General features: G+C 42.8%; 1 protein-coding gene across 1 annotated transcript in view; it reads right to left on the minus strand.

Moving 5' to 3' along the window:
- Positions 1–256: 256 nt before the first annotated feature.
- NUFIP1 (nuclear FMR1 interacting protein 1) overlaps positions 257–26,738 on the minus strand; it is a 333,972-nt gene continuing 307,490 nt past the window's right edge. Inside the window, exons 9-10 of the mRNA XM_085621822.1 lie at positions 17,951–18,195; positions 257–3,998 (exon numbers count right to left, since the gene is read on the minus strand). Of these exons, the coding sequence (XP_085477948.1) occupies positions 3,666–3,998; positions 17,951–18,195 (578 nt within the window). The 3' untranslated portion in view covers positions 257–3,665. The remainder of the gene's footprint in view (positions 3,999–17,950; positions 18,196–26,738) is intronic.

Below are 26,738 nucleotides of genomic sequence, written 5' to 3' on the forward strand. Positions count from 1 at the left end.
AAAAGTATTGAATGTCGAGATGGACATTATGTTTCGCCATGACGCCCTGTGGGCTGGTTTATTTGTCCTACTGTGATATAATTAAATTCTGTTTACAAAAAAACATGATGAAGTTCAGCGAAGCGTATTGACACTTCCTGTTTAATGCGTTTAAAATGACTCAGGAAATGTAAGAAATGACACCCTATGATTTGTAAAAAATTTGACTGATAAAATATTAAATCACAAGCACAGGCAAAAGCAGATAACGGAACTCTTGAAAATGGACAGACAAGATTGTCTGTCAAGTTTGTAATTTTAATTTACACGTATAGAAAACAAAAAATAAATGACAGAATTATACACATTTTGTAGGTGAAATTTGTTTTGCCTTGTTCACAATGAACACACAATTTTCATCTGAGACTGTCCGCACATAGAAGCACCCTCAGAGGGAATACTAATCATAAGACCTGAAGAGGATGACTTTCACTTACTTTAGCGACATAAAAAATGACTACATGGACAAAATGACAATAGATTTTAGAAGGCTTCATTGAACGTTTGAGATCGTACAATTAAACCACATACCATTGTCCAATGTACCTCTCTCCGAGTCAAAGAATGCAAAAGCTTGCCAAATCAACTGCTTAGTACATGGGCTGATTTTTTTGAATATTATAGTTATGGCAAAATTGAAGGAAATACAATGTCATGATTAGTAGGGAGTAAGCAAATAACCTTTGGAATAAGAAAGCAGATTTGCCCAAATGGAAAACTTCATTTACAAAACCGATACATCCACAAATGTACTGATGCAATAGTAAAAATGCTTTCACAGACCGGGATTGCCACATTAGAACATTTGAAGTGACGTTCAGTGAACACTAAGAACGAAATGCGCCATCTAAGGAACAAAGTAATAAGGCACTCTTTCAAAAATTAACTTAAAAAGTCATATGTAGACATTCAAACCATTAACTGGATACAGCAGGCATGATCACTCACATTTAAGGGGCCTTTTAATGGAGTGTAAGGTGCTTTTTGTAAGTCTATTAGAGAAAGTTGGAGACAAAAGAAAGAGAAAATAAAGAGAAACTGTTGAACCAAGCGTTTTGTTCACTTTAGGATGCATAAAAAATGCAAAGATTGCCTCTCCGGGGAATATCAGTCTTAACAACCATGTTCATCAAAGTGCAAAATTATTAAACAGCAACAGTGAAGTAATAAAATGCCCTAAATGACAATGTGGACTGCACACTACTTCACAAATGTTGTGTAAAGGCACACTGATTCTCCATTACCAAAATGAAGCTTTCAGGATTAACAAAAGCAGACTCTTAGGAGAAGTTGATTCTTGTCCAGCAGGAGGGAAGCCTTTGTGTCTTAGAACCAAAAATATACATCCTGAAACAAACTTCATGGTTCGATACTTGAGATAATCATTTATAGACCCCATTAAAGAACTAATCGGAAGAGTGATCTGTGATCCTAGCAGAGATGCAAAAAAAGCTTTACTCTACTTAGGCTAATGATGTGTGATCAATAGAGTGTGCATGTGAATGAATAAAAAATAAATACATCTCTGTAAGAAAACAGACAAATATAGGAAGGCCTGAGGTTTAAGCTTGAAGGGATATTTCTTTCCCCCATCAATTTTTTAGCTACAGATACCTTCTTGCCCATTCCGACAATTAACTATGGAAAGCTGAGGTAGACTTACGAAGAAGTACTTCTGATCAGATATTGAGGACTTGTCCGGTACAATGCAGGTTTTCTCGCATCCAGAAAAATGTCCGTTAGCATTACACAAGAAAACCTATTTTATGAATGCACCCACTCAGGCAGGTTTTCTGAATGGAGCTTCCAGTATATTTTCACAGTTAAGAAAAGGATCAAAAGCTGTGTACGAAGTAACGTCTAAAGACCCATGTAGTTATATGTTATCCCATAACACTGTACTAATAAACCTTTCCTTCCATGTAAATTTCAACGTTTTTCTAATTAAACATTACGTGATGCATAACTGTGGTGGAAAAAACAGCAGCAAATGACGCTTTCAACAAGTGTTGCGATGTGTACCCATATATCGACAAGGTATTGGCAAAGCCAGCAGCTTTGTTTTAAAGTAATAACACACGTACATAAATGCACTCAAAACTGCTGTTTGTCCGTGTTAGCAATAATACAACTAGACTATTGCTTTGCCAACATTAGAGGTCTACTACAGGCTATTACTAGATGCCCAGAGAGAAAGCCTCACAAGCCTGCCACACCACAGTCTGTTAGTAGGAGTTTCAGGAGTGAGTAACAGAAGCTTGCAGTGCCACATACTGTTACTGGGTTACAATTAAATAAGGAGGGGCTGCATTTTCTCAATAAAGCAGAAGGATCTGTACTAGAAGCTCAGCTCCTCTAGCTCAATAAGGACAACGCCGGGGCCACTTTATTACTTACGGTCTCCTTCAATGCCACATCATGTTACTATTCAATAGGACAAGAAAATTATGTGCAATGGAATTAGCAAGATTAGGGCAATGCAAACGGAAAATGACCATGAATTTAACTTTACTCACCAACAGGTGATGTGAGCTGAAGTCATATGCTTTATAGACATCAAATTAACCAGGTGGAAACCAGAGTGAAATTCCCATTGCCTATATGGCTAATGAAGCATTTCGCCCACGGTCCTGTTTAAATTTCAGAAAAACCTTTTTGTCGAAGTGGGTAGACAAGAAGTAAGAATAATAAAAGAGCTGGGTGACCTGATAGCCCAACAATTAAAGAATTAATAATTTTGAAGCAATTGTTCATTGGGGCTGCTACTGCCACCTCTAAGGGTCATTCAAAATCATCAACTTTTTATGAAAGAACAAAAAATCCTAATGGTTTAAATGTTACTTTCAGATTATTTTTAGCTTTGTTTATAGATATTAAACAAAATTCTACTGCAATTACTTCAGTCAGTATTGTACTTACCTCAGTAAATACTATTACTATTGTAGAGAGGAGTTCGAAATAGTCAAAATATTCATTCAGAATATGGGAAAAAAGAAGGGTAGCCCTAAGCATCTATCCATCCAACGTACTCAACAATGTTTATTTTGTGCCATCAGAGTCAACAAGGAGCAGTTTTGAAGGAGGATATATTTGATTACTTGATACTAGTAGAAGGCTTAAAAATTAGGTCACTGGAGAAAGAGGGCACCTATACTTTGTCACCAATACTTGCCCCATGAAAGGGGTGAGGATATATTTGCAAGACTCAGCTCATCAAGGCAAGTAAAAAAACAATTTTACGAGACCGATGTTAAAGACAGGATTGTCAGCATCTAGCGGGGATAAAAACTATAACATAAAAAGTTTGAAAACTCCAATAATGCAAACACATGTCTTGGCTCCAACATGCTTGTAGCTACATCAAGTGGAGTCCCACCACTGTGAACTCCTTTATATATTAACAAAAAAAAGTATGAGTGGTATATCGACATTGTCCTTGATAGAACCAATTGTCCTGTTTTTCAGTTCCAACTCAGTATGCTTCCCGTCACTGGCAGCCTCGTAGGTGCAGTGACAAGGTGACAGAGGTCGTCTGCGACTGACAATAATATTGGAAGAGTATGAACATGTTTCTTTTACAAGAATTGCATCTACATCGATCAAAGTCCTGCATGCCTTTCACAGCATTATCCTTCAGCGATCTCTTCAGCAATCGGACCAGGTGTTTCCCAAATCTCGTCCTCGGCAAAGTCTATCTTCAGAACGACTGTCTCTGCCTCGTTGTTTTCCTTTAATAAGTCGCGATGTCCTCCTGCTGACTGTAGGTCAGCTCTGAGAGTACTTGTGCAATGTGCAGTCCTGTCTGTTAACACCTCTGCTGCAGATGCCACTGTGCTCCCATCTTGAGCAGGCTTGAGCGACTCTGCCCTTCCATGAAGTCCAAAGAAGTTATTTCGCAGAATGTATCGTATGCACTGCAAAACAACGTTGCGCTCATGTCTTATGTCGTTCGCCAACAACTAAAGGAAGAAACAAAACACAATGTTGTTCAGAAACCCACACTATTCAGATTTACTGTGCACAACATGCAAATTAGTTATTTTTAAGACTGCACAACTTGAGGAACATGCTACGATCCTTGAGCAAATGTGAAGTTGATGCATTGTAGTGATAAACCAGACGGCAGTAACTTGAAGTAGTTGTTTATTGAAAGTGGCTACACAGCAGAGACAGCAGACCGGACAGGAAAACAGCTCACAGTAAACTGCCCTACCAGTATTCAAAATCTAGAATCTCACGACAGTGCTTCCAAGCAACAGCACTAACATTCTTTTATAAAGTCATACTGAGAATACAGATTTTAACAAGCATAAATAAAGTAAGATAACATTGTGAAAAGGCAATATGAGATAGAACATGCATCAAATAGAAAAAAATAAACAACGAGTAACTGAAGAGGTGAAAGATTATTTGAGGATAGAATACTGAAAGGCCTTAATATTTGAAGATGGGTACTTCTTTCGATCAAGTATGTTTAGAATTTTGAGGAACAGTTGTGACATGTATTCAGGGTTACAAAATATCAACTCCAGAGACTAAGCTCTAACAAAATGGGTCGTGGACAGCAGGTTAGCTGTTAACCGTGGCATTATGCTGCTTAACTGCTGCATACTTATCAGGTCTGGTTAAAATACTTCTTTTCTGTCTCACAGTATAGGAAAATGCAAGCAAAATAGGTAAACAAAAACACGAGGAAGTATATACGAGGAATAGTAGATTAAGACACTGAAAACCAACACCACTGAACACAATCAATGAGGAGGCACTTAATTTGCTGTTGGAGAATTTGGACTTGGATTACATTTTTGCAGCACTCAAAGGCCTATTGACTTCATTACTATTAATTTAAATAGCAGGAAATCCATACACATATTCCAGGGCAGGAGTTTATCTTAGTATTGTGCTGGAATTTACTTAGTGCTTTCAGTACCCCCTGCAATGCACTCTCTAGGTGACCAGATTGTATCATTTATATAATACATCATAACCGAAGTGAGGTCTTAGGGTGCTCTTGTTTGTGTCTAGTTCTTTGACACCCTAGAGCGCGCATGTTTGAAAAGATTTTGGTTATAGTACGGCCTATAGAACATGCATGCTGAGGTATTATAGGTTTAAAACGTCACAGTGGAAACACAATGGGGCTCATGGTGTTGTGCACAAGCATGGGGTTTAGTGAATAGCATGAGAGTAGACGCTCATACATGCAGGTGTTCACCAACTTTGGTAAAGGTACAGTTCCCACTCACTGGGCACTGCTAAGTTCTAAAGGAGTGCTATATGGAGTCCACTTAGAAGCGATAGAGGACCAGCCCACTGGAGACACCCAGGAAGAAGCAGGACAAAGAAATAAGCAGACGTTTTGGCTCTTGGCACAAGACATCACAAGAAGCAGCCTTTAACCCTCTACACTTAGGCCTGAATCCCAAAATGGATGCCTTGAACAGAGAGGTGGCAAATTGTTTGTGTCAGTCGATGGGTTTAGATCAGGTGGTGATTAGCAGGTTTAGGAGGCAATTACTCTAAAGATGTCAATCACTAGTAAAATTGTCTGGGACACATTGAAAGCAGCAATTCGTGGCGAAACTAAGAGCTTTTCATTTTTTCATCAAAAAAAAGCTCAAGACCAGATTAAGATCAGGATAGAAGCTCTATGCTCTGCAGAAATTCAGCTTGTCAATGCGATCAGGGAAGGTCGTGATCTATCCTATAGTCAAACCCAGGTAGCCATTATTAGAGCTTCTTTGCTTGAGTTCTTTGGACAGGACCTTGCAGCTAAATACTTTCAGTATCGTTCGATGATGTTCTATGTCTCGGTCCTTACATCGATGATGTTCGAGTTTGGTGAACAGTCGGGAAGGTCCTGGCTAAACGACTACAGCAACGAGCTACGGCCAACCGTATTACTAAGATACAGGATATTCATGGAAATATTCAGGATACTCCAGAATCTGTCTTATCGGTTTTTCTTGAGTTTTATAAATCTTTACATACGGAAGAAATTAAGGACCGAGACATAGATCATGACATCATCACCTTTCTATCAGATCTCAACACTCTTAGAGTTACAGATCAAGAGAACATTGTTCTGGCGGCACCCATAGAATGGGTTGAGGTGGAAACTGCATTGAATTCATTGGCAAACGGCAAAGCCGCAGGACCGGACGGGATTCCGCTGGAATTTTATAAAATATTCCGGCTGGAGATCCGTGAGGATTTCTTGAAAATACTAAGAGAGGCACAACTAGGTCATATACCAGATTCTTGGTGCAACACAACTATAATTCTTTTTAAGAAGAAGGACAAACCAGAGCTGGATCCCGCTTCGTTTCGTCCGATATCATTAATCAACACTGACAATAAAATATTTGCAAAAATTTTGGCAACGAGGCTTGCACGGGTGATAACTCCATTAGTTTCCATCCGGCAACATGAATTTATCCCCGGTAGGGACACGACGGACCATGTCCGCCGTGTTATTGCACTCTTAGACTGGGCCCAGGCCTCGGGCTCCCCTCTTGGGGCAATCTTGCTGGACGCCGAAAAGGCGTTCGACAGGGTTGCCTGTGGGTTTCTCTGGCGGGTCCTACATTGGAAGGGGGTCTGTCCCAACTTTATTCATGCTTTGCAGTCTTTATATAGAACACCTCGAGCAACTATATCTATATCTGGAAAGGGTTCAAGTTCTTTTGCAATCAGTAGGGGTACTCGACAAGGTTGTCCGTGCTCCCTCCTCCTGTTTGCCCTATATATAGATCCATTTTTGAGTAAACTTGAACTCTGCCCAAACATAGCTTCTGTTAAGAACAATACAGTCGATTTTAAAGTTCTAGTATATGTAGATGACATTATAGTGATTACTTCAGATGTTTCTACCTCATTCTCAGCAATAAAAGTGGCAGCTAAACACTATGGCCAGTACTCCGGCTATAAACTTAACGCTCAGAAAACCCAGGTAGTTCAAACGGCGGCAATGGGTCCCTCTATTGCACCGGTGGTTCATAGTGCTCGTTACTTAGGGATAGAAATAACAGCCGCAATCGATAGTCTGCCCGATATGAACATCTCACCCATTATTGACAAAGTTAATCTTACGTTATGTAGATTAGATAAGCTGCATTTGTCTCTGTTTGGAAGGCGCAATGTCTTAAAGATGCTGATACTCCCGAAATTTCTCTATGTATTTAGGACTATTCCTTTGGAATTTGCTCAGTCCAGCCTTATTCGCGCAGAGAGATGTTGCAACAGGTTTTTATGGGGCGATCGCCAGCCACGTAGGGCTGCAAAATGGATGCAGCTCCCATTGGAAAGAGGGGGGTGGTCTGTTCCCAATTTGCTCCTATACAGTTGGTCAGCGTTTATTCAATATCTTGCTCTTCCACTGTTTGGAGATAGAGCAAATCTTCCACCATGCAGGTCACCATCTATTTTTGAGATAGGGCTAGGACATGCTGCCAAGGGGACACTAACGTCAATACTCGAACCCAGCTACTATAAAAAGACCAAGTTTAAAGTTATTATCTCCATGTACTCAATATGGAGGAAGGTTCGACGTAGATGGCCAATTGCCAGTATTAACTTTTATACCCCCTTGTCAGCAGCCAGACTGCTTCCTTCAATTTTCCAAGATAACGTCACAATAAGATGGCAGTTCCAAGGTATTAAGATAGTAGGGGATTTGGCATATGAAGAGAATATGGCCACTTTTCTTTTTTTAAAAGAAAAGTTTACATTAGATACCCATGACTTTTTTAAATATTTGCAGGTCTGTAGTTGCCTTTCCAAACTTCTACTTAATACTCCAACGTTATTTTGTAGGAACACACTTATGGATTTAATTTTTAAAAACTCACGAATTGGACCAATTTACAGAAATTTACTTTCAGTTTTCCCTGATGACATATTGAAATTTAAAGCCAAATTGGAAGCCAAATTCTGTAAGTCGGATATCGATATAGTTCAGGCCTTAGAACTCTCTGGTAAGGTTCTAATTTCCGGGAGCTTGCGCTCCCAAAGTTATATGGCCCTGTATGACCTCTATTACACCCCAGCCAAAATATATAAATGGGGCGGTAGGGGTGGCCACAGCTGTCCTAGATGCGGCATAATAGCGGCTGATGATCTCCACATGTTCTTTTCCTGTCCTAAATTGGCCCAATTCATTCAAGATGTTCAAACATTTATTATTGCTAGCCTTAAAATTCCCTTGGTTTTATCAGCTGAATTAGTTATAATGGGTTGTGAAGCTGATATATCAATGAATAGAACGAGTCATATCACTGCTTTAATATATATTGCAATGTCGCAAATAAGATTATGTATTACATCGGAATGGATAAATTCTGCCGCCCCAACCTTTACGAATTGGAGAGCAAGGATCTTAGCCCTCCATAGTATGGAGTCAGCTGTGTTTTTAAGGGGGGGGGCAGGAGAAGACGGGAAAGGGGCACACAAATATGGGCCCCATTTACACAATGGCTGGAAAGTTAAGTGTTATACAACTGGGTCATATTAACCCAATTTGACTTTGTTCTATTCTTAATATTGTTAATGTAATAATCAATGGCTTGTCTTTTTGTTTTCTAAGAATTGTTAAACATAGGGGAATGCATGACTGTAATAGATGTAACAGATGCTAATGTTACTCTAAAAGATTATATAAATTGCCTGTGTTTCCAAGCTGATAATAAAAAAAAAAAAAAAAAAAAAAAAATAAAGATGTCAATCAGAAGAACAATTTAGGAATGGGCACAATTTATGTGCATGGAAAAAAATTGAGTTCATGGAAACATAGAGGTTGGTCGTAACATCATGGCATCTGCTAGCGGGCATGACTTGGGTAATACATGTGCAATCACTTTGAAATTCAAAGTCCAAGAAACTAATTATGAAGATACACAGAAGACACCAATTCCATAGAAATGTCATTTCATTTCATATGATTCAATAAAATCTGCTAATCATTCTGCTGCAGCCATTCTTAACTGCTACAAATATTTATGGTCCCATATGAAATGGGCATATAAGCCTAAGGCACTAAGCATTAGTTCAGAGTACATTAGTAAATAAGGAAAGGAGTTAAAGTAATTGACAAAGTATACCGAGACACACTATAAGCCCATTCAACTAGCAGCATGTGTATACTAGAATAATAATTGATCTACATTAAGCACATTCAAATATGCTTTTTTGCACACAACATCTATTGGCGACAGAGGAAAAATAAGCACAACTCATGAGAAATATTTTCTTTGAACAAGATTTTAACACTTTCAAGTTTTATTTCAGGGCAGAAACGCGAGGCATCACTGACAAACACAAATGCTATTGGGTATGGGATAAGATATCCTCTCTAGTACGTTATAGGGATACTGTAAGTCACTGAAGTTCTGTAACCATACAGAGGAACAAAACCAAAAGCAGAGTTCCTATGTAAGATCATGGAACTCAGAGACTTGAAGAATTCTTTTAACGTATGACAGAGGATATTTTATTCCTTATAATACGTAGTCTCATTGTTACAAGACCCCTAAAAAGCTTAAGCCTATAGTCTCTTACTCCTTCAAGTCAATGCATATGGTTGTAACTACATGCATGTAGAATCGTAGTGCTGATTTATACTCCCCAACATACAGCAATTTTTCGAAACACATTATGTGCAGCTAAATGTACAACCCTTTCAAAAATAGCTCTAGTTTATAAATGGTAACATACAGAGTGATCCCTCCTTTCATGTAATTAATTGTAGCTGTACAAAAAACAAACAGGCTGCTGTAAGAGGCCCAATTCTGCAAATGACTGTTCATTTCCAGTTCAAAAAAGTTGAGAAGCTAGTTCTCGTTTTCATTGTTTACACAGCATTTGCAATTCTGCCCCGAGGCCTGCCTTTCACACTGTCGCCTGGCTCTGGCAGGAGGCACTGTGAAGGCAGACCTCAACTGCATTAACCCATTACAATTAAGCAGCTTTTCAACTAGTTTTTATCACAGGTGACTAGTGATGTCACAACTAGACTGTAGTAGGAAATTAGAGACAGGATTATTATACAAGGATTGCAGGGTCTCTTCTATTATGGTGGGATACTAACACTTTCTTCAGAGGAGTTTTCTTACCCAAATGAGCATGCATCATTACAGAACGGATTGAGATAGGATTTTATAGGAAGCCCGTAGGACTGGAAGTTCCAGTGGAGTGAAATACTATTTAAATTCGAAACAGTTACTTGCATACGTTTGACAAGGCTACTCAAACGTGAATAAAAAAGAGCTTTTGAAAAATTCACACAGAAACGTCTGTCATCTTGCTTCTTCACTCTAGAGTACCACTCAAATTTTAGTGTAAACCTGAAGAGATACTCTTTGTTCAGAGCCCCAATGACTAGCACATGTTCGTTAATATTTCAGATCTGACGTGGCTGTTGCAAATTTCCAGAACTACAATAGGTATTACTTAGAAACAAGTGAAAACAGTAAACTGTACACAGGGAGGTGCCATGTACTTGAGACAAAGGCATTTCCAGGACAACAGAAATCCGAGTATCCAAGGCCAGTGAGCAACTCTATTTATTCATTTCTATCTTGCCTTACAAAGCACAAACTCCACCGATCGGCTCAGATGAGTTTGTTACAACAATGACCTGCAAACAATATAATTTGATATTCATGGCACTTAAACAGGAAGCTAGCACAATGCTGACAAATAGGACATTTTTGTGCAAACGCTTGAGAAAAAGATACATGAAATGTGACAATTTTAAAGAAATAGATGAAATCCTAGTTGCTCATGTTAATTTCCTGTCTATCTACCCTTATTATGCTGCAGATGCCTTTATTGCCCAGTTACCTACCGAGTTTGTTAGGCTAGTGATATTTGGGTTTGCAGTTAGAGTCACGAGTGACTAATGCTTACTAAGCCAACCTAAGATATTTACTAAATTATACGCTGGTGGGGTGTGGCTGGAAAAATGGCCGACTAGACACAGACCTCTGAGGCTCCTTTGTGGCCTCGACCACATCAACTGCAAGTCTTTGCTTAAAATGGCCATGTGAAAAATGTGCACCAAACCTGCAGCCACCCGAAACATTAAACTTGGAAAGTGCCCATCCACATTGAGCATGAAATGTACGAGGGTGGAACAATCTAGTGGTAGGCCTGTGAAACAATATGGAGCTGCCAGAAGGAAGACAGAAAAGGGCAGAGGAACTCCAGAAGCCCTGCTCCTTGTGGACTGAGAAAAAGGTATGCAGAGATCGATGCCCTCCTCTGCCTACGTACAAGGGGCTGTGAGCAAGAAAAGTGGCTGTAGAACGCCACAGCATGAGTGAAGCTAACCAAGCAGTGGGGGCCGGAGTGGTGCTAACCACACCGCGGGGCTAGAGTGGTGCTAACCAAGCAGCAGGGCTGGAGTGGTGCTAAACAAGCAGGGGGGGGCTGGAGTGATGCTAACCAAGCAGGGGGGGCTGGAGTGATGCTAATCAAGCAGGGGGGGGAGGAGTGGTGCTAACCAAGTAAGGGGGCTGGAGTGGTGGTGGCCCCACAGAAGCACGTGGGGCTCAACGCTGGTAACTTGAGAAGCAGAACAAGACTACTTTAGAGAGAACAGAGAGGTCCCTTGACAATGCTGCCGTTGACAGATAGGGTGGTGGCAACGGCGGAACAGTGCTTGTGACACTGCAGCGGTTGTGTTGAGGTGGCCCTCGGTGAATGCCTGAGGAATTTGAGCCCTTGCAACAGCCTATGAAATAGATCTAATGAAACAGAGTCACCCGCAAATACTTGCATGACAACGCTGATTACCTAGGTGGTGAGGAAGGGAGGCCCTCACTTCGGGGTTGGGCTGGAATTCAATATACACAAACAGACAACCATTTCAACTTTCCGAACTGATCTAAAGTAAATCCCCTTGCCCCCACATAATGCCATAAAAACTATTTGAACGACGCTGCACAGAGAACACTTTTCCAGGTTATCTCTAGCTTAACGGTCATATAGTACACAATAATGGCCCTTAAAAACCGAGCTCAGAGAAGAAATGAAAAAAAGATATGTCTAAAGGCCTAGAAGAATTAAAAGCAGACCTCAACATGAAGGTAACCGCTCTACGCACAGATGTTTCCACCAGGACAAGAGTGGTGGGGGTGCAAGCCAAAATTGAACAGCAGCAGCAAAAATGATCTTTAACAATGGAAATCACCTTAAAGACACAAACTGAAGCAGCAATAATGAATAGATCAAGGAGGGTCAATGTGTAAATTAGATGCCTGGAAGAAGGAGCAGAAGGAATAAACCTAGAATTATTTCAGACTGAGCTCTTTTCTTCAATTCTAGGTGATGATCACCCGGAAGTTCACTTTGAAAGAGTTCAAAGAATTGGGCCCAACTAACCCAATGAAGGAAAAAAAAACTAGAGACCTACTCGCAACATTTTACAGTTATAAAGAAAAAGAGAAGGTCATAAAATTAGTGAAAAACAAGGATACGATTTTCATCCAGGATTATGAGTGCGCCTTGGTTCCAAATTCACTTCTTAGTTGACAATTTTGCAGAATTACAGAAAAGCTGACACAGGAGCGCATCAAATGCAAATGGTTTTATCCTTTCAGCATAACCTTTGAAATCCAGGATAAAACCCACCACTTCATGGAAAAAGGCTAAGCTGGCCAGCTGCTGGGGACTCTCTTGCAAGAGGATAATGATGACGAACCATGCACTTCAAACAAACCCAATGATAAGGACGCAAGCTACCAGATGAGGGCCTGGATAGTTCCGAAAGACAAAGAGAGGTTCACCTTTAAAGTAGCTCAGTGACCCTAAAAGGAAATGCTTAAATTAAAATAACGAACGCTCAGTAAGCGGTTGAAAAACAAAAAATACGGTAATAAGGAAATTAAATCCACATTGTTGGAGGATAAAATCCTTAATTCCACATATCTGAGTATACCCTAGATTAGAAAGGGAGGTGCTGCAAGGAGCATATTTCTAAAAGAATGAAAAGTGCCATGGAGGGAGCCATGCCAATAACCTCCCACAAATGGCAGTAACATGAATCATAAGAAGTGGGTCCACTGTCGTCCTCCCCCACCGGGGAAGGGGAGGGGCTTGCAATGCACTGGTTAAGGAATCCAATTCAAAGGCTAAACAGTTTGATATATTAAACAAACTAATATCGTGATTGCACCACTTTTGTTAATATATCAGAATAGTTCATATTAAATCCAGATACTGATTGGTGTTCATCTTTATTGGCGATTCATAATCTTCTCACTCTTGATATAAAACAGAGGCAAACAGCCAACGCGTTTCGTTCTCTACTGAGAACTTCTTCAGGGCATTTTAAATTTTCCAAAAAGCGAACAGAGTAGATATTTATAACCTTGTAGTCCTGGATTGAGTAAGTATGTCCGCCCAGTAATCGTCAGTCAGCTTATGAGTTGAAGCGAACGCTGTCACTGTATTGCAGTATTCAGTATGGAGAAGTCAAATGGTGATATAATAGTCACCATATGCACCATAATATATACTTTGAAACAAAGTATCAAGGCATTACCCCGTGTTGCAGTGATAACGTAGCGATCACCGTAACTCGCGTGAGCCCGCCGTAGTTTCGAAAAAGTTTGATATATTGTTTATAGACTGGGAAGGGAGGTAAACAAGAATGAAGATGGCAACAAAATCCTAACAGAGCTTAGCAGCGGGGAGAGGGACATAAAGCTTCAGGTAAACTACAGCAACATACAAATTGCATTTATACAATAAACCCATGGACACATGAAGATTACATTATTATTACTGAATACGAAGGGTCTTAAATCTCCCAATGAAAGGACAAAAATATGGAAATTCTTCAAAGAAGGGAAAGACACATAATAGCAAATCCAAGAATGCATGAGAAAACAAGATCAATATTGTCTTAAGCATAAAAACTCTACCCATTGACTCCGATCCTCAGCCAAAACTAAATTTAGAGGTGTAACACTTTTTGTCTACCAGCCACTGGACTTTACTCCTGCAAGCCAGAATATTGACGAAAAAGGCAAATAAGAAATGATAGCCAGTCATGTTGCGGGTAAATTAGTAACAGTAGCCACAGTGTATGCTCCAAACTCAGGCCAGGATAAAATCCAGTTCATCTTTTTAGATACACCATTTTAATATGCTGTGGGTAACTTCCAAACTTAAATTAAAGATGAATACAATACTGGACAGACCAGGACACACTACATCTTATTCTAACTTTTTTCTAGGGGGGTAAAAGAAACGCTACAAGGCTTAGGACAAACTTGAGGGTACTGGAGAGGACATAAATGCGTTCATAAGGGATTACACATTTTACTACCATATGACTTACTTCCGTTTAGATTATACTCTAGTGAACAATGCCCTGATGCCCCTGGTGCAGGATATGAAAATACACTCAATAAAACTCTCCGACAATGCTCTACTGTAACTTGCCCAAGCATGAGACATCAGAGTGTTATAACCTCACTAACATGGGTATTTATCCCAGCATTTCCTAGGGACCCTGAGGTTAAAAGAAGAGCTACATATACATATAGCAGAGTACTTCCAATGAAATCCCCCACAAGATACCATCCTTACATGCCTCTGGAACGCGTTTAAAGTTGTAATTTGTAAAAGATGTATTGAGGCATGAGCCAACTCAAAAACAATGAAACACAATGATTTCACTCTTTTAGAAGAACTTGCAGAAGAGTTGAAAAAAAAATCCACAAAGCAAATCCCAAATGGCAATTAGGATAGATTCGAGGTAAACTAAATACAATAGCCACTATCCAGGCTGCGCTCACAATTTTGCACTAGTGTGCCTTAAGGAAAATACATATGACCAGGGTGAAAGAGTGGGCACACTTTTTTAAAGGCTGCCAAGATATAAAATGTAAATGAGATATAGACGAGACATACTCAATGAGACAGGTCAGTTAATCACATCTGCAGAGGAGAAATTAGAGGCTTTTCCGGATATTTATACCTCACCTTATACTGCAGACCCCAAGCAAATAGAAGAGCCAAAGGAAATACTTGGCATCTATATAATTGAATAAAATTACACAATTACAGAAAGAGGTCCGAGAGGAACCCATCAAAACAGAAGAAGTTTGAGCATAAAGCACCAGACCCAGATGGCCTTACTAGGAATTTTTATAAGGCGTTTACATCAACATCAGCCCCACAGCTAATGAATTTAACAAGGTTACTAAGTCTAGGAGGTCTGCATTACGGTAATTCTAAAGGCAGGAACGATGTCAATCAGCGCGGCTCATAGAGACCTATTATATTTCTTAACATGGACTCTAAATTATATACCAGAATACTAATGATAAGATTAGAAATATTGTTCCCTGGTCACATCCCTTCCGCTCAATCCAGAGTTATCAGGGGTGGTAGGTACATCCACAAAATAATCCACCTGGTCAAAAAGAAGAACATTTCAGTTATTGTACTATCACTTGGTGCAGAAATTGCATTCAACTGTATGGAATGGGTGTTTTTGGAAAGGATGGCTGAACTTTTATGGACACGATAATGGAAAGCTATCAATCTCTGGATCCTACAAATTACTCTTAATGGGAAACTTCTGTGACCATTTGCAATGGGACAAGGGACACTTAGAGGGCGTCCCCTTTCCCCACTGCACTTAGCACAGAATATTTTGCTAGGCGAGTTGGAGCTGATGGGGTATCAGGGGCCATCCCTTTTAGTTCTGATGTCCATAAAATGACACTATTTGCTGATGATATCCTGTTAAACTATGACATACTCTGAATCATCACTGAGGTAATTACAGGTATACCCGACAATACGAAGAAGCCTCAGGGTTTAAGGTGAATCTATCAAATAAAACATTCTCAACTTAACATCCACCCAGGGACAAGTAAACATCATAAGTGCTATAACTAGTTTCAGGTAGGCTAACCAAACCATCAAATATTTGGGACCCAATATTATGTCTAACCCAGTTGAACAATATAAAGCTAACTAACCACAACTGCTTACATAAGTAAGCAATGACTATTGCTGATGGGCCCCAATCTTTCCTAGCTAGGTATAATCAATAAAAGTAAAGATTAATATTTTGCCCAGAGCCTTGTACTTCTTCCAGGCCCTTCCAGTATGAGTCTCCAGAGATTTTTCTCAGAGCTCAATAAGCTAACCCTGCATTTGGTATGGCAGGGAAAAGGGACCAGTCTGGCCAAAAAGATCCTTAGAGTACCTAAACAAGCAAAATGGCTAGTTTCTCCCCAATTTCCTAACATATTACAGATCAGAGCAAATGTGAGAACTCGCAGAAGGGTCCCTACAGGGAACTGAGACACATTGGATAGAACTGTGATGAGAAGAAAACCATCAGGGACCACGTCGAGAAGTCAAAACAATTTAAGTGTCCAAATCCTTGCATTGGAACACCCATGAATACAATACTAGCAGTATGGGACACACTCACAAGAGGATAAAATCTGACAACTTCCTCTCCCTACTTTATATCCTCCTATTCTGTCCAGTACTTGAGCAGGGTCTGTTTGATGGATAAAGGCAAGGCCAGTACCTAACTATCTTGGATATGTTTCATGGTCTCAACATTCTCTCCTTCAAAAACCTAAAAAGAAATGTAACCTAGAGGAGTCAGAACCTTACCACTATGTTCAACTAAGACACTGGGTAATGCATTCACCCAACAGAGAAGCTACCACCTGAATTCTAATCCCAATTGAGAAATGTGTTAAGATAGTGGGGGACTCAAAGGGTCTGATCACTCATCCACATAATATTCTCTTAGAAGCCCAAACCCCTGAAATGCACTCATGCAAATAATTTTAAAATGTAGTCCTGGGACAGCAGCAGGGAAATGTTCAATGGAAATACCTACGACAGTATATTACACAGAACAAGACTAGTATAATGGAGAGAGAAGCCTATTATAAATTGGTTAACAGCTAGTATTTATACCCCTGTAAGCTCACAGGTATTTCCCAAACACACGCTTGCTTAGTGAGTTTGTGCTTCAATGGGAGATTTCAAACACCATTATAAGATTGCCCAATAAATAGACCCTTCTGGGCAGAAATTCTAGGTGTCATAAAAACTATTGTGGGCTGTCCCATCCCAAACCAATTAATAAACCCAGTAATGTATTTGTGTTGTGAAGATTGTGTTTTTAAACGTCAACAAACTAAGTTCTAGGCATTTGCCTTGTGCAGGTTTGGTGCTTAACAGGACACACAACAGAAAGCTGCACAGACCTCAGAGCAAAGCACACTGAGCAACTGAAGTTGGGTAACTGAAACAAGCTAAGGGAATTATTCTGCAGCATGAAATCACTTCTGAATCTTCAAGCACCAATTGATCAATCAGATCTAACATTGCCTAATCTCCTCCAGACTTTCTCACCAATAACTCACCTGAACCATATAGCCCCACAAATGTTTTCACACCTAACTAGTATTAATATCCTGTATCACAAAGTAACTGGAGTAAATGCATGCAATCTTTATTGACTGCACATGACTAATACCAATAACCACTGAATTAAACGCTAACCTTTGGTTCTCGCTACAAAGTGCTTCAACGCCTCGTCAGGGGTAGTAAGCGATACATAAATAAAGTAAAATAGAATACACCAGAACAGTGAAATCTGCAGAAGCTCTTCAGAGCTGCAGGATAAATCACTTGCGATTCCTACAAACGCGTGCAGATCAAAACAGTTTCTGCCTGCTTTTAGCTGGGTTCTCAGTGATCGGTTGTCTACTCATCACCTAACAAACGCGTCTCTTAGTAAAGCTATGCTACACCATGGTAGGTTATACCATTAAAAAAACTCAACAAGAAAGTCACTCAGATTAATAGTTATGAATAGTTTGAAGAGGGAAGCAAAAATAGAAAAGGAGGATGCACTTGCCATTTCTAGCAGAGTTGGGCGACGTTTCTGTTGTGCCAGGTGCCGTTGTCTGCGTTCGTTTTTAAAAGAGTTTCTGGATGTCGAGTTGTGGCTATGGCCCCTGTTCCTGCCCCAATGTTGTTCCCTCTCATCTGATTCATTCTTTCTGTTTTCCACAAGAACTTTATTGTCCGGAATCTTTGGAATGTCTTCAACAACAGCATGATTCTCCTCTGTAGGTTTTCTAACCACCTTTGCCGGAAGTTCTAATAGGAGAAAAGAAAAATCTGTATTGTTATAACACTGAAACAAAGAAAGATTTTTAAAATACAATTACAAATGTTCCTATTGTTACATTTTCACACAACGAACAAAGCTCTGGATTTGCGAAGTGCAATTTACAAGAAAAAGGTGAAAGAGATTACCAGGAGAAAGCTAATCAGCAACCTGGTGAATTATTCAAGTGACGAAGCAAAATGTAACATAAAGCACGGGAACAAAAGGACCAGGTACATGAATAATATGACTTATCACCATAATGCAAAGATAGGGGCACATCCATAAGTACTGCGGCTCAGGATTAATAGTATTTGGTCTAATCTCATCTTTCCAAGTTAGACAAAACAAAGACCTAGATACTTGTTTGGCATAGAGTTTGGCAATTAATGAAAATCGATCCACAAGTATTGTATTAGTATTCACCACTGCCAGTGAAAATAAATAAAATTCATCAGAAAATTAGAAAAAGAAGGAGTTTTCATCAACTGAAGCAAACAAATGTTTGCTTCGGTTAGGTTTGTCCAGTACTTGGCATGGACTGACCGTTCATGAAGAGGGCCCAGCTCTAGAGTGATGAGAAATGGGAGCGGTAATGCACAGATCCAGGCAGTTCTAGTCACTGAACCCTCCCTACATAGACATATGCTTTGGAAAGGATGCAATTGAAAACAAAAGTGTGTGTTGCCTGGGTTTTCAACTACTATTAAGAGAGGGGCCTGGCCAGAGTAGCTGACCCCACTCAGCCGTTAACTCTATTTACAATAATAAAATATCTGCTGCTCCCAAACTCCAAAAATAATAATCACATATTCAGTAATAATAATTATATCTTTGTTTCAGGCCGAGGCTGAGGGAATTACTTGGTATTCATCTGTAAGTTATAGTGCTAAGAAACTTGCATACCTCCTCATTCTTCTGATACTACTTACATGCGATAAAAGCAGGGCCCAAGCCAGAAGCATTAGGTTTCAACAGCAAAAAAGTGCATGAGGTTAGCCCAACTGACAATGCAGCGATTCCAATCAGGCAGTGCACTGTTCCACCTCAGTCTGACCAACACTAAACAGTTTTTTACATCCCTTTTGTAACTCTGGAAGAGAAACTTTTCTGAGAAGTTGGAAACCATCATGCTTAGCTTAGTGGAGAGGTGTGGTGCAGCGGCCAGGGCAGCTGACTTCGGACCACAGGGCTCACGGTTCGATCCCCGGCTCCGGATCAGCTCAGCACCATGTGACTCTGGGCAATAGCTCACTTAATTTCCACAATGGCTCCCAGCGCCTTGAGACCCGTAAGAGTAAGTAGATCGCGCTTTACACAAATACCGGATTGATTGATGCTGTTCTGCAAAATCCTAAGTTATGATGGGTGCAGAAGAAAGGCCATCATTAAACCGTCTCCCCTTTCTACTCCCTGCTCCACTTGGGTAAGAACAGGGATCACCTTTATTCTAAATGGGTCACTGGTTCTGGCTGAGATCTCCAAGGAATAATCGTGAACATATCAGAAGAGGAAGAATAGGCCATAAAATGAAAAGAGAGCAAATTATTTGAGACAACATTTCTAAGAGACCACAGTACATGTCGGTAGCTGATGATGGAAGGCATCCTTTTGAGTATATTTGAGCCTTCACAAAATTCAGAGTGAGAATTGCCAGATAATGGAGACTAACGATCAGATTGTTACTGGTACAAACATGGCCCACTCAATTTGAACACGAATACTGTAATCAATTTCAAAGATAAGATATACGGAATAAAGTATCCCCAGCTGTACATTATAAGGACATTGTAAGTAACCAAATAGTTTCAGCACCATATAAAGGAACAAGGACCAAGGTCATGGAACACCGATGTGACTTATAATATCCTTAATCACCCTTTCCACAAACTAATTAAATCCTTGGTGTGTTGCTCTTTGATTTAAAGAGGGATTTTTGCAAACGTGAATACAAGTCGAATTTCTAGTGTAAAAGTAAACAAATCAACCAACAGTCAGATATTAGTTGCACAAATATATAAGTATCCATTTAATACAACTCAGATTTTAAAAAAATCGCTATAGTGCAGAACATGTGGAAGAAACATGCAGAGACATTCTATTTTTTCCTTATAATTACCTAAAGCTTGCAAAACAAATAATTTGTCATAAATATCTTATTTCTGTGTATCACAGTTTTTGTAAAAAAAACACAGAGCAGATGAAGGAAAATCCAGCTCTTGCTTTCGTTTGGTAAACTGCAGCTTTAATTGTGCTCTGCCAACTGACGTTCCCTCCTGGTTGCTGGATCTGGTGGCAGGCATTGGGACGTCAGAACTCAACGGTAATAACTAATTACAGTTGAGCAACTGCATCATTTCTTTATTACAGGTAACTATATGCGTCGCCTGCAACAAGGAAATAAGAGACAAGTTTTTATACAGGGAATATAGGTATTAAGTAAACTCTAGTGGTACAGCAGGAACCCACATGGAGAATACCAGATTTAAAGACAGTTGTTGAGAATGTCCTGGCATTAGTGTCATCTCAAAACAAAGGCAGCTTTAACTGTCTATTTCTAAAGTCAAAGGTTATGAAGGGACCCAAATGCTTTAGGGATGATCTGGCCAAAAGAACTTTCAATAAAGTAACTAGAAAATAACTAGATCCCAGACTCACGTGCTTCAGACAAGGCAACTTATTGAATAGTACTGGAACACCTTGGAGGAGAAAACGGTCATTGTCTGCAAAGCCCTAAAAACCACACAACTTAAACTAGCAAAAATACATTAAAATGAGAGCCACATTATCTTGGTTTCATGAAAGCAAGTTTGATTATCCTATGAGGATGACACATTTCTTTAAATTCCAGCACTAAATTCTACACTCTTATATAAAACTGCCTGACAGGCGTCTGTAAATGAGCTCTTTTGCAATCAGTAACAGTGAACTCATCTACTCTCCTGCCTAAACCAGTGACAAACCTTGGTATGTAGCTCAACTCAGGCATGTGGCTTTCACCTAGATTAGGAGAAAGCGTATAGTTTCTTACCTGTCGGTGTAGTTTTGCAGCTCGAATACTTTCTGGATTCACTATGCTGTGCATTATCCCGTCATCTAGTGGTTGGGTCCGGAATCGTCGTATTTTCTCTCTTTCTTCTTTTTTTTGTTTTTGTGGCCCAGGTGGGTGCCGAAATCCCACCATTTGGTGTACTTCGTGACGTCGAAGCGCTTCCTGCGGAAGCTCCCACCTTTCAATCAATCAATCAATCAGTTATTTGTAGAGCGCACTACCTACCCGTGAGGGTCTCAAGGCGCTGAGGGGAGGGGGGTGCCGCTACTGCTCGAAGAGCCTGGTCTTGAGGAGTCTTCTGAAGGTGAGCAGGTCTTGGGTCTGCCGAAGGTGGGTAGGGAGGGTGTTCCAGGTCTTGGCGGCGAGGAAGGAGAAGGATCTGCCTCCGGAGGTCGTTCGTTGGAAGCGGGGGACCGCGGCGAGGGCGAGGCTGGCGGAGCGGAGCTGGCGGGTGGGGGTGTAGAAGCAGAGTCTGTTGTTAAGGTAGGCTGGTTCGGTGTTGTGGAGTGCTTTGTGTGCGTGGGTGAAGAGCTTGAAGGTGATCCTCTTGTCGATGGGGAGCCAGTGAAGGTCTCTCAGGTGCGGGGTGATGTGGTTGCGGCAAGGGACGTTGAGGATCAGTCGGACGGAGGCGTGTTGGATGAATTGCAGTCGTTGCAGGTGTTAGGCCGGGATTCCTGCATAGAGTGCGTTGCCGTAGTCCAGCCTGCTGCTGACGAGGGCCTGTGTCACCGTTCTTCTTGTTTCGGTAGGGATCCACTTGTAGATCCTGCGGAGCATGCGGAGGGTGTTGTAGCAGGAGGAGGAGACTGCGTTGACATGGAGACGGAGGAGTCGAGGATGATTCCTAGGTTGCGTGCGTGGTCAGTGGGTGTCGGTGCTGTTCCCAGCACGGTCGGCCACCAGGAGTCGTCCCAGGCTGAGGGGGTCCATCCGAGGATGAGGACCTCTATCTTGTCCGAGTTCAGTTTTAGTCGGCTGCTCCTCATCCATTCGGCGACGGCCTTCATACCCTTGTGGAGGGAGAGGATGAGCTGGGTGTCGTCGGCGTAGGAGATGATGTTGAGCTCATGCTGGTGGGCCACTTGTGCGAGGGAGGCCATGTAGACGTTGAACAGCATCGGGCTGAGGGATGAGCCCTGGGGTGCGCCGCAGATGATGTCAGTGGCTTCGGATCGGAAGGCTGGGAGGCGGACGCTCTGGGTTCTGCCGGAGAGGAAGGACGTGGTCCAGTCGAGGGCCTTCTCTTGGATTCCGGCTTCTTGGAGGTGTGTTTTTAGTGTGCGGTGACATACCGTGTCGAAGGCGGCTGACAGGTCCAGGAGGATGAGGGCTGATGTTTCGCCGTTGTCTAGTTGGCGCCTGATGTCGTCTGTGGCGGCGATGAGGGCTGTCTCGGTGCTGTGGTTTCTTCTGAATCCAGACTGGGACGGGTCTAGGATGTTGTTGTCCTCGAGATGGCGGGTCAGTTGCATGTTGACGATTTTCTCGATAACCTTCGCCGGGAACGGGAGCAGGGAGATGGGCCGGAAGTTCTTGAGGTCCTTGGGGTCTGCCTTGGGCTTCTTGAGAAGGGCGTTGATCTCGGCGTGCCTCCAGCTTTCCGGGAAAGTAGCTGTCTAGAAGAAGATGTTGATGACCTTCCGAAGTTGGGGTGCGATGGCTGCGTCTGCTTTGTTGAATACGCGGTGTGGGCAGGGGTCTGACGGTGCTCCTGAGTGGATGGAGTTCATGACCTTGCGTGTCTCTACGTCGTTGACGTTGGACCAGGTGGTCAGGCCGTTGGTGCGGGTGGGGTTCGTCGGGCGGGTGGTTTTCGTCGAGCGGGTGGGAGCTGGCGTTGTCGGGGTGGTCGGGGTGTTGAAGCTGTTGTGGATGTCTGTGATCTTGCGGTGGAAGAAGGTGGCCAGCGAGTCGCACAGTTCTTGTGAGGGCGGGATGTCGTTGGCGTTGGCGCTTGGGTTAAAGAGTTCCTTCACGATGCTGAGTTCTTTGCTGTCGTGTGCGTTGTTGTCCAGGTGGGTTTTGAAGGAAGATCTATTGGCTAATCTGATGAGGTGGTGGTGTCTGTGGGTGGCGTCCTGGTGGGCTGCGTGGCCGTCCGGTGTTCGTTCCAGGAGCCATTTCTTCTCTAGTTTCCGGCATGCTCGTTTGGAGGTCTGGAGCTCTTTGGTGAACCAGGTGGCTTTCTTGCTTGTGCAGCTGTTGGGAGGGTTTCTTGAGCAGGGCGAGGGTGTTGGCGCAGTCGTTGATCCATTGTCTGAAGTTGCGGGCGGCGGCATCTGGGTCAGTGGGTGGGTTCTGGGCGAGCGTGGTGGTCAGCTGGTCTTCGGTGACTCTACTCCAGCAGCGGCGGGGCAGCTGTTGGGTGCGGTGGTGGGTTTCTTGAAGGTGAAATGAACGCAGCGGGGGTCGGTCCAGTGGGGTTCGGTGGTGTGGCTGAAGGCGACGTGGGTGCTTGTGGAGAAGATGGGGTCAAGCGTGTGGCCGGCGGTGTGGGTGGGTGCTGCGACGAGTTGTTTGAGGCCGAGGTTGGCGAGATTGTCGATCAGGGTGGCGGAATTGGCATCGTTGTTGTTCTTGAGGTCGAAGTTCAGGTCCCCGAGGAGGATGTAGTCCGTGGAGGTGAGTGCGTCGGTGCTGGCGAGGTCGGCGATGGAGTCGCTGAACTATGCCCGGGGTCCGGGGGGTCTGTAGACGAGTGTTCCTCTGAGGATGGTGTTGGGGTCGGTGTGGATCCGGAAGTGCAGGTGTTCGGCGGTGCGGAGGGTGTTATCTGAGTGGGTGGAGACCTTGAGGGTGGACTTGTGGACGATGGCTATACCTCCTCCGATTCCGTTGGAGCGGTCCCTGCGGGTGATCTTGTAACCGTCCGGGACGGCGATGTCGGGCATCGAGGAGTCGTTCCACCAGGTCTCGGTCAGGAAGGCAACGTCTGGGGCGGAGGTGTCGAGCAGGTCCCAGAGCTCAACGGCGTGTTTGCGTGTGGAGCGTGTGTTCAGGAGTATGCAGCGGCGGAGGTTGGGTCCTGCCTTTGGAGGTTTGGTGGATCTGTCGCAGGTGAAGCTGCAGGTGCGGCAGGAGAAGGGTCCGTGGGTGCGTTTCGGGGCAGCCTCGAAGCAGCTGTAGTCTCGGCCGGAGTTGAGTGTGTGGAGGGTGCTGGCGTCGTAGCAGCGTCTGGCATCGTGGTGGTTGCGGGGTCCAGGGGGTCTGCCGCTGGGCGCGGTCCTGGCGCGGACAGGCGAAGGCGGGTTTGCCTCTGGCGCGCCGCTAGCGCGGCCGCCATTTGAGGCGGGGAGGGAGGAGCAGCTGGGAGGCAGGAGCGGGGCGGCGAATGGACGGAGAGGGGGGCGGGGCCGCAGGGGAGCAGCGGCGGGAAGGAAAAATGCACGAACGATAAAAACTGTGAATTACAGACTAGCGGGGTACAGGGAAAAATGCACAAAAGGAAAACCAGTGAATTACAGAGCTGAAGGGGCACAGAGAAGCAATGAAATACAGACTAATGGGCACAGAGAGAAAAGAAAAAACACAGAGCAGACCTTTGGTTGCCATCTTCGGATTCTTTTTTCTTGTCTTGTGTTATCTCCTTTGCAGATCCATTTAGCTATGTGTGCCGTTTCACCCCCCTTGTCCTCCCATCTCATCTTTCTGGCGGAGGAGGGTGGGATCGCTAGTGAATCCAGAAAGTCTTCAAGCAGCAAAACTACACAGACAGGTAAGAAACTATAAGTTTTGCAGCGTGAATCTTTCTGGATTCACCATGCTGTGCATAGACTTAGTAGTGGTTTGTCCTTACTGTGGTGGCTGGGTGGAAGAGGAGCATTGGTTACTGAAAATGTGCTGTAAGACCTTCTGTCCCACTTGCGCTTCCTTGTTCATTTGAATATCCACACAGTAGTACTTAGTATGCACTGAAGACCATGTTGCAGCCTGGCAAATGTCTTGGATAGGTGTGTTTGCTAGAAACGCAATTGTTGCTCCTTTCTTCCTTGTTGAGTGAGCTTGAACTGCTCCTTGTAACTGTTGTCCTGCCTGCTTGTGGCAGAGTTGAATTGTCTGTGCAATCCATCGTGCAATCGTATTTTTGGTGACTGGTCGTCCCAGAAAACTGCTAGCAAAGGAGACAAAGAACTGTTTTGTTTTTCTGCACTCCTTTGTCCTCTCTCTATATAATGCATTACAGCCCTTCTGGCGTCTAGTGTGTGTAGCGCCCTTTCTGTTCTTGTGGTCAGTTTTGGGAAAAAACTTGGTATTTGGATTGTTTGGTTAATGTGGAACCGAGATACCACCTTTGGTATGAAGTGTGGGTCCGTTCTCATTACAATCCTGTCCTTGTGTATTTGTAAGTAGGGTTCCTGGAGTGTTAGCGCTTGCAACTCGCTTACTCTTCGTAGCGACGTGATAGCCACTAAGAAGGCTGTCTTTAGTGTGAACATGTGCAGTGTAGCCTTGTGAACAGCTTCAAAGGGTGACTTCATCAATTGAGTTAGCACTACGTTGAGGTTCCATGCTGGTACTGGCATCCTCTTTGGGGGTGCGAGTCTTTTCGCTCCTTCCAGAAATCTTTTCACATCTTGGGAGGTGAAGAAACTTTTCCCTGTTTCTCCTCTTGTGTAGGCCACTATCGCAGCTAAGTGTGCCCTTATTGATGTGTAGCTTAGGTTGCTTTGTAGCAGGTGCGTTAAGTATCTTAGCACTGTTGATTCCCTTGTGATCATGCATTGTAGTTTCTCCTTGATTCACCATTGAGATAACCTTTTCCATTTTGCTACGTAGCACTTCCTTGTGGTAGGCCTCCTTGCCTCCCAGAGTACTGCCATAGTACTTGCTGGTAGTTTGAGGAGTGCGAATTCTAGGTCTTCAGGAGCCATGCTGCTAGGCTGAGGCTCTCTGGCTCTGGGTGTAGCACCTCTCCGTTCTACATTAACAGGTCCCTTCTTCTTGGGAACCGGTGTGCTGGTTCTTGTGCCATTTCCACTATCTGTGAGAACCAGGACTGTCTGGCCCGCTGAGGTGCTATCAGTATTAGGGTCAAGTTGCTGATTCTGCATTTGTTGAGTACCCTGTGTATCAGTGGTATCTGGGGAAAAGCGTATGCAAATGTCTTTGACCAACTTATCCATAGCGCATTCCCTTGTGACCAATGGTCTGGTTATCTGGATGCGAAGTGTTGCCATTTTGCATTCTGGTGTATTGCAAATAGGTCTATTTGCGGTGTCCCCCACCTTTGGAATATCTTTTCTATTCCCTGCTGGTTGATCTCCCATTCGTGGGATGCTCACGTCTGCCTTCTGAGTCCGTCTGCTTCCACATTGTCTTTCCCTGGGAGATGTATTGCTAGTAGGTCTATTCTTAGTGGAAAAGCCCATGCCCATATTTCCTGTGCTAGCCCTGACAGTGCTACTGATTGTGTTCCACCTTGTTTGTTGATGTAGAACATGGTAGTTGTGTTGTCTGTTTGGATCAACACCCTGTTTC

Source organism: Triturus cristatus, chromosome 8, assembly GCF_964204655.1.
Source record: "Triturus cristatus chromosome 8, aTriCri1.1, whole genome shotgun sequence".
Classification (NCBI taxonomy): Eukaryota; Metazoa; Chordata; class Amphibia; order Caudata; family Salamandridae; genus Triturus; species Triturus cristatus.